Source organism: Salvelinus namaycush, chromosome 3, assembly GCF_016432855.1.
Source record: "Salvelinus namaycush isolate Seneca chromosome 3, SaNama_1.0, whole genome shotgun sequence".
Classification (NCBI taxonomy): Eukaryota; Metazoa; Chordata; class Actinopteri; order Salmoniformes; family Salmonidae; genus Salvelinus; species Salvelinus namaycush.
The window spans coordinates 28,696,793-28,709,603 of NC_052309.1; the positions used below are offsets into that span (position 1 = coordinate 28,696,793).

Genomic DNA, 12,811 nt, shown 5'->3' on the forward strand with positions numbered 1-12,811 from the left:
CGCCAGGACTTTACCCAGGTAGGAGAGCACTGAGCCACTATATCCTCTGCGGCAGGTGTGTGTGTGTGTGTGTGTGTGTGTGTGTGTGTGTGTGTGTGTGTGTGTGTGTGTGTGTGTGTGTGTGTGTGTGTGTGTGTGTGTGTGTGTGTGTGTGTGTGTGTGTGTGTGTGTGTGTGTGTGTGTGTGTGTGTGTGTGTGTGTGTGTGAGAGAGTGAGTGAGAGTGAGAAAACGGAGGCAGGGTAGTGTGAGGTGCTCAAGTGCAGGAGGAGTGGTAGTAGGGAGGGAGGGGGGATAATCCACTCAAATGACAAGCTGTATAAGAAATGATTCACAGCTCTCACAGGCCCTTCACTTTTGAAAGACAGCGCAGACGCATTGCAACGAGGGCCTTACAGCTTGAAGACCAATGTTTAGGTAGTGGTAGTGGGGTAGTGGGCTTGAGGTAGTGGGCTTGAATTAAAAAAATTGAATAAAATCTGACCCTAATCTACATTTGTCGTCATCGATTCGGTTGAAATAAAAAAAGACACAGGGATTAGGGGTTATCATGTGCAGTCAAACTGAAATGTTGCCAAGTAACAGGCATGGTGGACAAGGTGTTGAAATGAATGTGATGTAGTGCTGCAAGTCCCTGCTTTTCATGCTGTTACTCTCTCTCTCCCCATCTCTCGCCTTCTCCCTCTTTCTCGCTCTCTCTTCCCTCTCTCTCTTTCTCTTCCCTCTCTCTCTCTCTGTCTCTCTTCTCTCTGCTCACATAGGTCCCCCTCTGAGATCAGGAGAGCGGAAAGGCACCACGGAGAGAACAGCCCCCAGGCTTCCTGACAGACAGACATCCGAAACCACGGAATGCATCAAAATCACTGTGGTGGTGAAACCCGCTGACTCCTCGTTCCTCGCCGTTCGCTGCATAAGCTTGGACCCGGGCATTCTGGGAGCATCCGGTGTCACAGGCACACAGGAATGCCAGTGACGGCTGGGTGAGAGCCCCTAAATGGCTCCCGTCATGGCCACAGTTTCTTTGTGTTAGTGTCATTTTCCACTGTGGAGAAGGGAATACTGTACATTGAGCCAGTGGAATCTAGAACCTGTAAAATACTCTAGAACCTGCCCATGTGCATCCTCACCTCTTATCAATATCTGGAAGTACTGTACCTGATGACCTAGTGGACCTTGTTATTCCCAGTAGCAGTGCTGAACCATACGAGGGGGATCCTAGTATTGAACATGACTCATGGGGAGGAGCCTGGCCCTGAGACACACACGGATTCAGCTGTTCTAACTTATCTGGAAGGTTTACTGATGCATCCCGTGGCGGCTGGGCCTGGGGCCACGGCAACCCGGAGATCGGAGGCTCCCCACGGGCACGGCAACCAGATGGAGCAGGTCAACAAGGCGGCCCGGCCCTTCCAGCTTCCCAGCCACAGCCCTGCTATTGCCACTGTTCAGAAGGCTGGCAATGGGAACGGTCCCACACTGCACCATGGGGCCTCCCAGAACCTGAAGAAGGCCCGGCTGCTCCGCTCAGGGCCCTGGAACGAGCCTGGGGCCCAGAGGCTGAGCTCCCCCCCTGTGGAGCTGAATGGCCAGGGAGGAGGAGGAGGCCTGCAAAACGGGGCCCTGGAGGGCTCTCCTCACGCTGGGGAGAGCACACTGCTGGCCTCCCTGCTCCAGTCATTCAGCTCCAGACTGCAGAGTGTGGCCATGTCGCAGCAGTCCACCAAACCCCCCAGCGAGCACTCCCCGCCCACCGATCCCCCTCCTCCTGCAGACAAGGAGCAGCTCCCCTGCTACGGAATGGCCTCCAGCCGCCTCAAGGGCCTGATGAGGAAGACCAAGCTGCAGAACCACAGCAGCACACCTTACAGCCGGCGAGGCCACAGCCACGGCCACAGCCAGGAAAGGCCCTGTGAGTCCCCCCGCTCGGTGCAGAGCAGCACGCCTCCCTCCGCCCCCATTGCTGCTGCTGCTGCCACTGATGCTGTGTCCTGTGCTGAACGGCTCAAGGCTGTGGCCAACCTGGTGAAGATTCGCTCCAGCCCTGCCCCCTCTCCCAAGCCCAGTGTGGCCTGCAGTCAACTGGCCCTTCTGCTGTCCAGTGAGGCCCACCTGCAGCAGTATTCCCGGGAGCACGCCCTCAAGGCCCAGCTCTCTGGACGCTCGGCCAGCGAGAGGCTGGCCGCCATGGCAACGCAACAGACCCAGGACAAGAGACCGCCCAGCACAGAAGATGCTCCGCCCACCAGCGCCACCACCACCACCCTAGACGTGCTAAGCTCCTTAACCACCCAAAACGGGACAACGACAGCAACACTCCCCCGACTGGCACTAAACTCCAGCTCCAGCCAGCGGAGCCCCTCCTCTCTGCTGCCAGTCCATAGCTCACCACACCCAACCCCTCCTCCTCTGCCCCTCACCCACAACACCCAGACCCAACCCCAAACCCCCACTAGGGAGAAACGGGGATTTGATTCGCGCTCCACCAGGCCTCCCCAGACCTGCAGCAGCCTGCTCCTGCTGCTCCTCAACAACCACAACAACCAGAAGCAGCTGACTAAGAACGGGCACCTGGAGGACGACTGCGGGGTCCTGCCTGCCAGCCGCGGCTCCTCAGTCACCTCTGACAGTGAGTGCTCTGTCCAGGAGAAAAGCCTGGCAAAGAGAGAGGAGAGCTGCAGCGATGCAGAGATCTCCTTCTCCAGCTGCTCTCCCATTGACCTCTCTATGAGGAGCAGGGCCAGCACCAGAGCTCCAGAGACCAGGCCTAAAGCCACCTCCTCTTCCACGTCTGCTTCTTACTCCTCCTCTTCTACTGCTTTCTCCTCCAACTCCTCTTCTGTTGTTTTCTCCTCTGCCCCCACTGTCTTTTCCTCTTCCACTATTGCTTTCTCTTCCTCCTCTACCATTCTCTCCTCTTCCTCCACGACTTTCTGTTCCTCCTCGTCCTCGTCCTTAGACAAACTTACTGAGTCCCTTCTAAACAAGTGGAAGCCGGATCCCTCCGGGCCAAAGGTCACCCAGGTTAAGAAGGAGCTTGAAATGAGCCCAGACCTTAAATCCCAGCCCAAGGTCACTCTCATGCAGCTCCTTCTGGAGCGCAGGAATAACGACAAGGTAAACAAAATTGTGGTTAATCCAGATTTGCAGCATGACGCAACTCTGTCCAGTCTGTCACGGGTCCCACTTAAATCACTGGCCCCCTGGGAGGAAGTCAGGATACAGAGCCCTCTGGACAGACCAGGCCCAGGCCTTCCCATGTACTCTCTCAGCCGAGACCCCAGCAGCAGCCCGTCCCCGTTCTCCTACCCCTCTCCCTATGTCCAGTCTAGCCCTCTGGATCTATGTAAGTCTAAACCCTTCCCTGTTGAGAAAGCTGCAACTGAGCCGGCGTTCAGCGCCAGCAAACTGTTACAGAACCTGGCCCAATGCGGCACCGCCTCACCCTCCCCGCCCATGGTTCCTAGCAAAGTACCCAGCCAGGATCTGGAGGTGGGTGGTGGCAGGCCTCTGGCCCTGCTGGAGAGGCTCAACGCCCCCATCCAGAGGAACACAACATGTACCCCCCTCTCAGACGGGCCCTCAGGCAGCGGCACACCGTCGTTCAGCCGTTGGGGGGAAGTATCGCCCCCCGCATCCCAGATCGAGAATCTTCTAGAGCGTCGCACGGTGCTGCAGCTCCTGCTGGGAGCAGGTTCCTCCTCTACCTCCTCCGTGGCCTCAGCCACCCACAGAGACAGGTCTGGTGGGAGGGGCAGTGTGGAGACGGCGGCGGGGGGCTGCTATGAGAAGCCCCCTGGCACTTCTGTCATCTGTGACAACTCCAACGGGCCCACGGCAGCAGACATCAAGGTCAAAACTGAACCGGGGGAGGAGGGCCTGGACCTGTTGTCCTCTGCTGTGTGTGAGGATGTGACGAGCCAAAAGAGACGGGGAGGAGGAGCAGGGTATAACTACAGGCATAACCCATTCTCTGAACCCCAGCAGGACCTAAAAACAGAGCCCCGGCCCACAGAAGTCATTGCTAAATATGGCCTCCTGAGCCAGCTCTTAAAACAGCAGAGCGCTACCTACTACACCAGCGCTGCACAACTGCAAACAGATCGCCGGCCCAGCCCTGTCCATGTAAAGGAGGAGCAGAGAGACTACCACCACCAGGGGCCCAGCCCTAAAAAGATACGGCTCTGCACGGAGCTGGCTGAGAGCCTGAACAATGGCAGCCCTCAGCGGGCAGTGGTGGACAGTGGAGGCAGCTACAGCCACAGCAGCCTGGTTCACAGCCTGGTCCATAAGCAGATACAGGAGGAGCCTGACTACCACAAGGCCCTGAGGGGCCCTAAAGTGGAAGAGACCCAAGCCAGGAGCCCCAGCAGTGAAGCTCTCCTCCCTAGGGAGAGCCGGGGCTTCAATGTGCTTAAACAGCTGCTCTTGTCTGACAACTGTCTGAAGGAGCTGTCCCAGCATCCCCGGGGGGGGCCCAGCCCCTCTGTCCTGCAGGCCAATGGTAAAGCCAATGGGAGCGTCCTTAACCTCAATCAGCCGGGCTACAATCACCACAACCTCCTCAACCTGCCTACCCTGCCCTGGCACCACCCCAACTCCCATAACTCCCTCAGTTCAGGGCCCCCCAGCCACCTCAGACCGCAGCCAACAACCCCCCCAACAGGGGACAGCAGCCAACGCTCCCCCTGGGGGCGCCACACAGCCCTCCCACCCCACCAGGACTCGCCCAAACGGGACCCCACTCCAGTGAAACGGGAGCCGGGGAGCCCAGGGCGGTGGGCAGGTCGGGGCCGGGAGGAGGAGTGCTCTGATTCGAGCCCAGACTCCCCCCGGCTGACCCGCTCCAACCCCATCCTATACTACATGCTGCAGAAAGGCAGCGCTCAGCTGAGGAGGGAGGGGAGGGACCAGGCAGAGGGGACCCAGGGGTCAGTGCCAGGGGGGGTGAGGGTGAAGGAGGAGCCAGGTACTAACAGCAATGATGCCTACAACCACAGACTGAGCTCCACCACCACCTCCACCCAGCACTCCTCCCTGTCCCCTCCCTACAACAACGACAAGCACAGTCACAAGAACTATAGGCTGAGCGACTCATCTGATAAATGGTAGTTTTATGAACTAATTACTTTTATGAACTAAAACATAAAAAAGACACAAAGGGGAAAAGATCGCAATGTTTCTTTTTTTTCTTCCTTTTTCTACTGACTTGCCAAATTCATTTGTAGTTTAATGAGAAGAAGTAACAGCAAGTAATGCAGGAGTGAGGATTTTGAAAGAGAAGAACAGAGAAAATGAGTTCAAGGCATTCGTTTCATTATTGTATCATAATTCTAGATGGCTCAGGTTACAGGATGGGTGGTACGATATAGCTCTACTTCAACAGAATGTCAAATTATGTGCACCAAAATAATCGTCAAATTTTAGCGTTGCCCACTGGTGATTTCCATACAGTATGTATTTTACATTCTCAAATGATTGAAAGAAGGCACCATTCATTTTACTCCAATGATTTGTGCCTGTATTGCACACATATCACTATTCTGTGTCCTCTTTGTTGCTACTCGTAAAACATTGATGAAGAACATTTCCAGCTACATTTATTATTGATGACTCCAAAAATGTTAGCGCTCAGTTCACTGCATATTTATTTATTTTTTAGATTAACAGAGATCATCACTTTTAGATCAGATTCTAAATAAAGTCATACCGGGGCAAGCACAGCAGTACATTAAAATGTACATGTTAGAGACATATTTAAAGGAAAACCTTGTGAACAATGTTAATCAAATCTACTAAAGGTACCTAGAGTTCCATTCTGTTTGAATGCTCTGTATTGGTTGCTACTGTAACTTCTCCTCAAGTGTGATTTAATTTTTTGATCATCAGTGAGTCAGCTGTCAACTGATAGACTGGGCTCATGTGGTCACAACGCATTGCATTTTGCTTTGATCTGAAATGAACTTGTTGGGGCTTCGTTTTGACAGTGCAAATGCAAGGTAACATTGTCTTAATAGATGGTAATACAACTGGTAATCCAGCTATTACTAAATAGTAGTAGTAGAGGGTATTTTAAAACCTTGCCGAGCATACCTGTGGGGTATACAGGTTCGGAGCAACAGTTAAAAGACTGCAGTATCTGCATAACTGTTACATTCCAAATGAATTCAAAATGAACACAGCTCTCTCACACATACTAAATCTTGGTTTTGAAATATAAATTAATATTCTGAAATAAATAATACAGTCTCATTTGATATTGTACCCCTGAGTTTGCACTGTCAAAGTTTAGCTCTTGGTGACCTTAAAAATAATATGTTTATGGCATGTAATGAAAAACTGTCAGTGTTGTTATCCGTTGAGATTTTGACAGTTTGTGAAGTTTATTTTGTGTTTATTGATTCTCGTGCTTTATGGACACCATTTACTTTTTTTGCGGTTTCTTAGCTCATATTAAAATGTCTAAATATTTGCATGGAAATAAAGAGAAAACCGCAGGTACATTTGAAAGCAGCAGGATATGACGTGAACCTGCCACCCAAGAATCATTGAGACATTTTTGGTGTCTTTTGAGGGCTTATCTGATGTCTAGCTCCTTATTTTGATTGTACTGTTTCTGGTTTCAGTTTCACACACTGCTGTCATGCATTTAGTCTTACATGTGATATTTTGTTATACATATACATATGAAGTACATATGAAGTAGATGTTTCTTCTATTATTAAAACATTTTCACAATGGTTAAACATATTTGTGTAAATAGTACTTTCATTATGAAAGATAACTATTTTGTATTGTTGAAGAAAAATATATGACCCTAGTTTTTAATGCCCTGAAAAATGTAAATATGAATTCAATGCCTATTAATGTAAATACATACAAATGGCAGAAGATACTATGCCCGTTTTTTGGTTGGTTTGTTCTTTGCATGTGTCTATGTGGTAAATGATAATCTATCCTGCGCTGTGTTGTGTAATACTGTCTGACTCTCCTCACTGCTGCCTGTTGCATGCAGACGCATGGGAACTACCTGTGTATCCCTACTGGTGATGGGGCAAAATGTCAAGTCTTAAAATAGGTATTTTTATCACAGAGAGAGGGTATTTAGAACATGAACAGTCCCTAAATAACCACAGACTGCTGAGCAAGTGGAGAAAACGTGTGAAAATAAACGTGCATTGAATATTTTTGTGATTTTATTTTCTGTTACTGGTTGACGACAGAGCTCGGATCGACGGCGCTTGAGGGTTTTAGCGGATGAATGAAGTACAATCATCATTGTGCATCGTGCATCTGAAACATGCATTTGTAGCAAAAAGAAGTGTTTTGTTTTTCCATGTGACAACCTAAAACATTATTTCATTTTTTATGTTTGAATTTTTTTGGTGTTCATTTGCACTGATATCTCCAAAATAAAGTACTAAAATGCTTGACTGAGTTATGCTCCTGTTTCACCTTCCCTAACTATAATATGTCATTATATTACTACTGTATTTCATATTATTTATTTAATGGTTTATTCCTCACACATTGAATGTTTCTTATTTATTTGTTTTAAATGTCTCTATATTCCCACGCACATAAGGTCAGTGTCAGTGCGAGTCAGTTGCTGTTCAGTTTCCTCATTCATAGTCCATTCTGAGTAATGTGGACGTGATCTATTTTCTGAGTTCAGAGAACTTTGATTCTGAGTTCTTTGCCAGATCTTCACAAAGGCAGGAAAGGCATTGAAAAGAGTGAGGACAGGAGTGGAGGTCAGCAGATGTGCCCTAGATGCATGCATCATGGTATACCCTTTGAAGCTGAATCCACATCACATTTCTTCCTCAGACTAAAATAGATCACATTATATTATTGCCATAAGACCTGAAATCCTGTTTTCAGACATTTCATGAAGCAGCAGCTCTACTCAGGGACAGAAAACAGCCCTTAGTGAAAGAGAAGGAAGAGAAAGAGGAGAGATTTTTTAAAGGTGAAAGGAAGTTCACCCCAAACTTTCTTTGTCCCTGGGTCCTGAATGTTGAAGTCCACTAGGTGAACATTCAGGTTTTTGTCCGTCTGCAGACAGTGCACTTTTGAAATCCTGCTTGGTTTTCTCAGCAGCCCTAGCCTGACTAGCTTCCCCTTTATTTAATCCTCCCCATGACTGGCTGCACTCTCTAAACTCTCAGTAACCTTTCCCCTGGGTGAACTTCTCCCTCCCAAGATCCTTATCAAGGCCTGAACTGCCAATAACCCCTCCATTTCCTCCCACTGCCATAACAGCGGTGAGCATAAAGGAGGCAAGTCACAAGTTTAAACCGAGGTCAAGGTGTAAAACTTGACAATCGGCTGTTTGTCTGTGCTTCCCCCTTTGATTTCCTGACCTCAGCATGGGGCCAGCAGGATGTGAACGCAGCACAGCAGGTCACCAATGATAAAACTGAGTCAAACAAGGCCTTTTGATGTCAAGAGAACTTGTCTTTTCTCATAGGCTTGTCAGAGGCCTCAAAAACAAGTTCCCGGTGTCATTTAAAAAAGCTCACAGCGTGAAATAGCTCACAATCGATGATTGTGATTGACGGTGAACTTCTTCAAGCTTATAACACATGCCGTAAATATCCTCACAGCATGAAAATTATCAATGATCAATTGCTCGCGCTTTTGCTTCAATTCTGCTTCCAGGTTATCTGTGTTTCTTAGGTGGATAACGTCAGTGCCTGATTGAAATTGACACTGTAAACATGAATAAATAAGTATTATCACTTTCAAATATATTATCGACTCTTTTGCGCTTCTGTCATGGCTGGCTAGCTAGCTAGTGTCGGGTAACTTTTTAGCAACTGTGGTGAAAGGCGAGAGTTAGCTGTTTATGCATTAGCATAGTGATTGCTGCATTAGCCGCCAGTTTGTTAGCTAGTTGTGTAGATGGCTGCGTTCGTGCAGATCTCTCACCTCTCACCCTCTCTCACCCTTGAATTACAGTGTTGTGTTACAGCCTGAATTCAGAATGTATTAAAAAAAAAAATCTACCCCATAATGACAAAGTGAAAACATGTATTTAGACATTTTTGCAAATGTATTGTAAATGAAATACAGAAATATGTAATTTACACACCCCTGAATCAATAATTTGTAGAAGCACCTTTGGCAGTGATTACAGCTGTGAGTTTTTCTGGGTAAGTCTCTAAGAGCTTTCCACACCTGGATTGTGCAACAGTTGCATATTATTGTTTTCAAAATTCTTCAAGCTCTGTCAAATTGGTTGTTGATCATTGCTAGACAACCATTTTCAGGTCTTGACAAAGATTTCCAAGCAGATTTAAGTCAAAACTGTACCTCAGCCACTAAGAAACATTCAACTCATCTCCCAGTGTCTGGTGGAAAGCAGACTGAACCAGGTTTTCCTATAGGATTTTATCTGTGCTTAAATCCTAGAGGAAAAAGTTTATTTTTTATTCTGAAAAACCCCCGTCCTTAACAATTACGAGCATACCCATAACATGATGTAGCCACCACTATGCTTGAACTCAGTAATGTAACTTAGGAATTTGTAGCATTGGATTTGCCCCAAAAACTTAACACGCTATTCATGGCAAAAAGTGAACTGCTTTGCCAAAAAATGTTGTGCCTTGTTTGCAAACAGGATGCATGTTTTGGAATATTTGTATTCTGTACAGGCTTCCTTTTTTTCTCTGTCAATTTGATTAATATTGTGGAGTAACTACAGTGTTGTTGAGCCATCCTCAGTTTTCTCCCATCACACCCATTAAACTCTGTGACTGTTTTAAAGTTACCATTGGCCTTATGGTGAAATCCCTGAGCGGTTTCCTTCCTCTCTAGCAACTGAGTTAGGAAGGATGCCTGTAGCAGCATACCACCCAGCATCCCACTGCTGGCTTGCCTTGGAAGCTACTGTAAGCAGGGTTGGTCCTGGTTGGTCCCTGGATGGGAGACCAGATGCTGCTGGAAGTGGTGTTGGAGGCACTCTTTCCTCTGGTCTAAAAAATAATATCCCAGGGCAGTGATTGGGGACATTGCACTGTGTTGGGTGCTGTCTTTCGGATAGGACATTAAACAGGATTCCTGACTCTCTGTGGTCACTAAAGATCCCATGGCACTTATTTTAAGAGTAGGGGTGCTAACCCTGGTGTCCTGTTGAAATTCACTGCTCGACCGAGGGACCTAATTGTATGTGTGAGGTACAGAGATGAGGTAGTTGTTCAAAAATCATGTTAAACACTATTATTGCACACAGAGTGAGTCCATGCAATTTATTGTATGACTTGTTAAGCACATGTTTTACTCCTGAACTTACTTAGTCTTGCCATAACAAAGGGGTTGAATACTTATTGATTCAAGACATTTCAGCTTTTAATTGTTTATTAATTTGGAAAAACATAATTCCACTGACATTATGGGGTATTGTGTGTAGGCCAGTGACAAAAAATCTCAATTTAATCAATATTAAATTCAGGCTGTAAAACAACAAAATGTGGAATGGTGTCAAGGGGTGTGAATACTGTACTTTCTGAAGGCAATGTAGCTAGCTAGCTAGCATAATAAACTGTCAGCTGGTTGAGATTACTTAGGTAACACTTTATTTGGAAAGACCATCTGTAGATCAGTAACATTTCAACTATCTACTAACCCTAGCTCTAGCTCTAACACTAACCTTAACCCTTATTCTAACCCTAAACTTAACCCTTACCCTTACCCTAGCTCTAACACAAACCTTAACACTTACCATAACCCTTAATCTAAACGTAACCCTAAACATAACCTAGGCAAGATTTTTTTGTTAATGAGTCCGATGCGAAGGATATACTGCTTTCTCGGGAATGGGCGCAAATCCCTGTCATTTGCGTGAAGAAAAGACAGAGAAAAGGGTCCGGAGGTCGGCCTTCTGAGAATTCGTAGGCGAGTGAGTAAACCTCCACTACCGTCTGTTCTATTGGCCAACGTGCAATCATTGGAAAACAAAATGGATGTTAAACGATCAAGACTATCCTTCCAATGGGACATTAAAAACTGTAAGATCTTATGTTTCACCGAGTCGTGGCTGAACGACGACACGGATAATATAGAGCTGGTGGGATTTCCCATGCATCGGCAGGACAGAGAAGCTACGTCTGGTAAGACGAGGGGGGGGGGGGTGTGTGTCTATTTGTCAATAACAGCTGGTGCACAATGTCTAATATTAAAGAAGTCTCGAGGTATTGCTCGCCTGAGATAGAGTACCTTAGGATGAGCTGTAGACCACACTATCTACCAAGAAAGTTCTCCAATATTATTCGTAGCCGTCTTTTTACCACCACAAACCGATGCTGGCAGTAATCCGGGCCACTTATAAGAAATCCCGCTATGCCCTCAGGCGAACAGGCAAAGCATCAATACAGGATTGATATTGAATCCTACTACACCAACTCTGACGCTCGTCGGATGTGGCAGGGCTTGAAAACTATTACGGACTACAAAGAGACACCCAGCTGTGAGCTGCCCAGTGACGCGAGCCTACCAGATGAGCTAAATGCCTTTTATGCTCGCTTCAAGGCAAGCAACACTGAAGCATGCATGAGAGCACCAGCTGTTCCGGACAACTGTGTGATCACGATCTCCGTAGCCGATGTAAGCAAGACCATTAAACAGGCCAACATTCACAAACCTGCGGGGCCAGACGGATTACCAGGACGTGTACACAAAGCATGCACGGACCAACTGGCAAGTGTCTTCACTGACATTTTCAACCTCTCCATGACCGATTCTGTATTACTTGCATGTTTCAAGCAGACCACCATAGTCCCTGTGCTCAAGGGAGCGAAGGTAACCTGCCAAAATTATTACCGCCCCGTAACACTCACGTCGGTAGCCATGAAGTGCTTTGAAAGTCTGGTCATGGCTCACATCAACAGCATCATCCCAGATACCCTAGACCCACTCCAATTCGCATACGCCCCAACAGATCCACAGATGACGCAATTTCAATCGCACACCACACTGCCCTTTCCCACCTGGACAAAAGGAACACCTATGTGAGAATGCTATTCATTGACTACAGCTCAGCGTTCAACAACATAGTGCCCACAAAGCTCATCAATAAGCTAAGGATCCTGGACTTCCTGACAGGCCCCAAGGTGGTAAGAGTAGTCTGCCACACTGATCCTCAACACTGGGGCCCCTCAAGGGTGCGTGCTTAGTCCCTTCCTGTACTCCCTGTTCACCCACGACTGCGTGGCCAAACACGACTCCAACACAATCATTAAGTTTGCTGATGACACAACGGTGGTAGGCCTGATTACCGACAACGATGAGACAGCCTATAAGGAGGAGGTCAGAGACCTGGCAGTGTGGGGCCAGGACAACAACATCTCTCTCAATATGAGCAAGACAAAGGAGTTGATCATGGACTACAGGAAAAGGCGGGCTGAACAGGCCCCCATTAACATCAATGGGGCTGTAGTGGAGCGGGTCGAGTTTTAAGTTCCTTGGTGTCCACATCACCAACTAACTATCATGGTCCAAACACACCAAGACAGTTGTGAAGAGGGCACGACAACACCTTTTTCCCCTCAGGAGACTGAAAAGATTTGGCATGGGTCCCCAGATCCTCAAAAAGTTATACAGCTGCACCATCGAGAGCATCCTGACCGGTTGCATCACCGCCTGGTATGGCAACTGATCAGCATTTGACCGTGAAGAGCAACAGAGGGTAGTGCGTATGGCCCAGTACATCACTGGAACCAAGCTTTTGGGGTCCCAAACATTTGGGTGTTGAAAATTCCTAACCACTTATATAATTCAAACAGACATACAGTTGAAGTCGGAAGTTTACATACA

General features: G+C 47.7%; 1 protein-coding gene across 1 annotated transcript in view; it reads left to right on the plus strand.

Annotated features, from left to right (window-relative positions):
* LOC120045179 (nuclear receptor-interacting protein 1-like) overlaps window positions 1-7,432 on the plus strand; it is a 56,556-nt gene extending 49,124 nt beyond the window's left edge. Inside the window, exon 2 of the mRNA XM_038990135.1 lies at window positions 760-7,432. Coding sequence (XP_038846063.1) covers window positions 1,226-5,107 — 3,882 coding nt within the window. The 5' untranslated portion in view covers window positions 760-1,225 and the 3' untranslated portion in view covers window positions 5,108-7,432. The remainder of the gene's footprint in view (window positions 1-759) is intronic.
* Window positions 7,433-12,811: the final 5,379 nt, after the last annotated feature.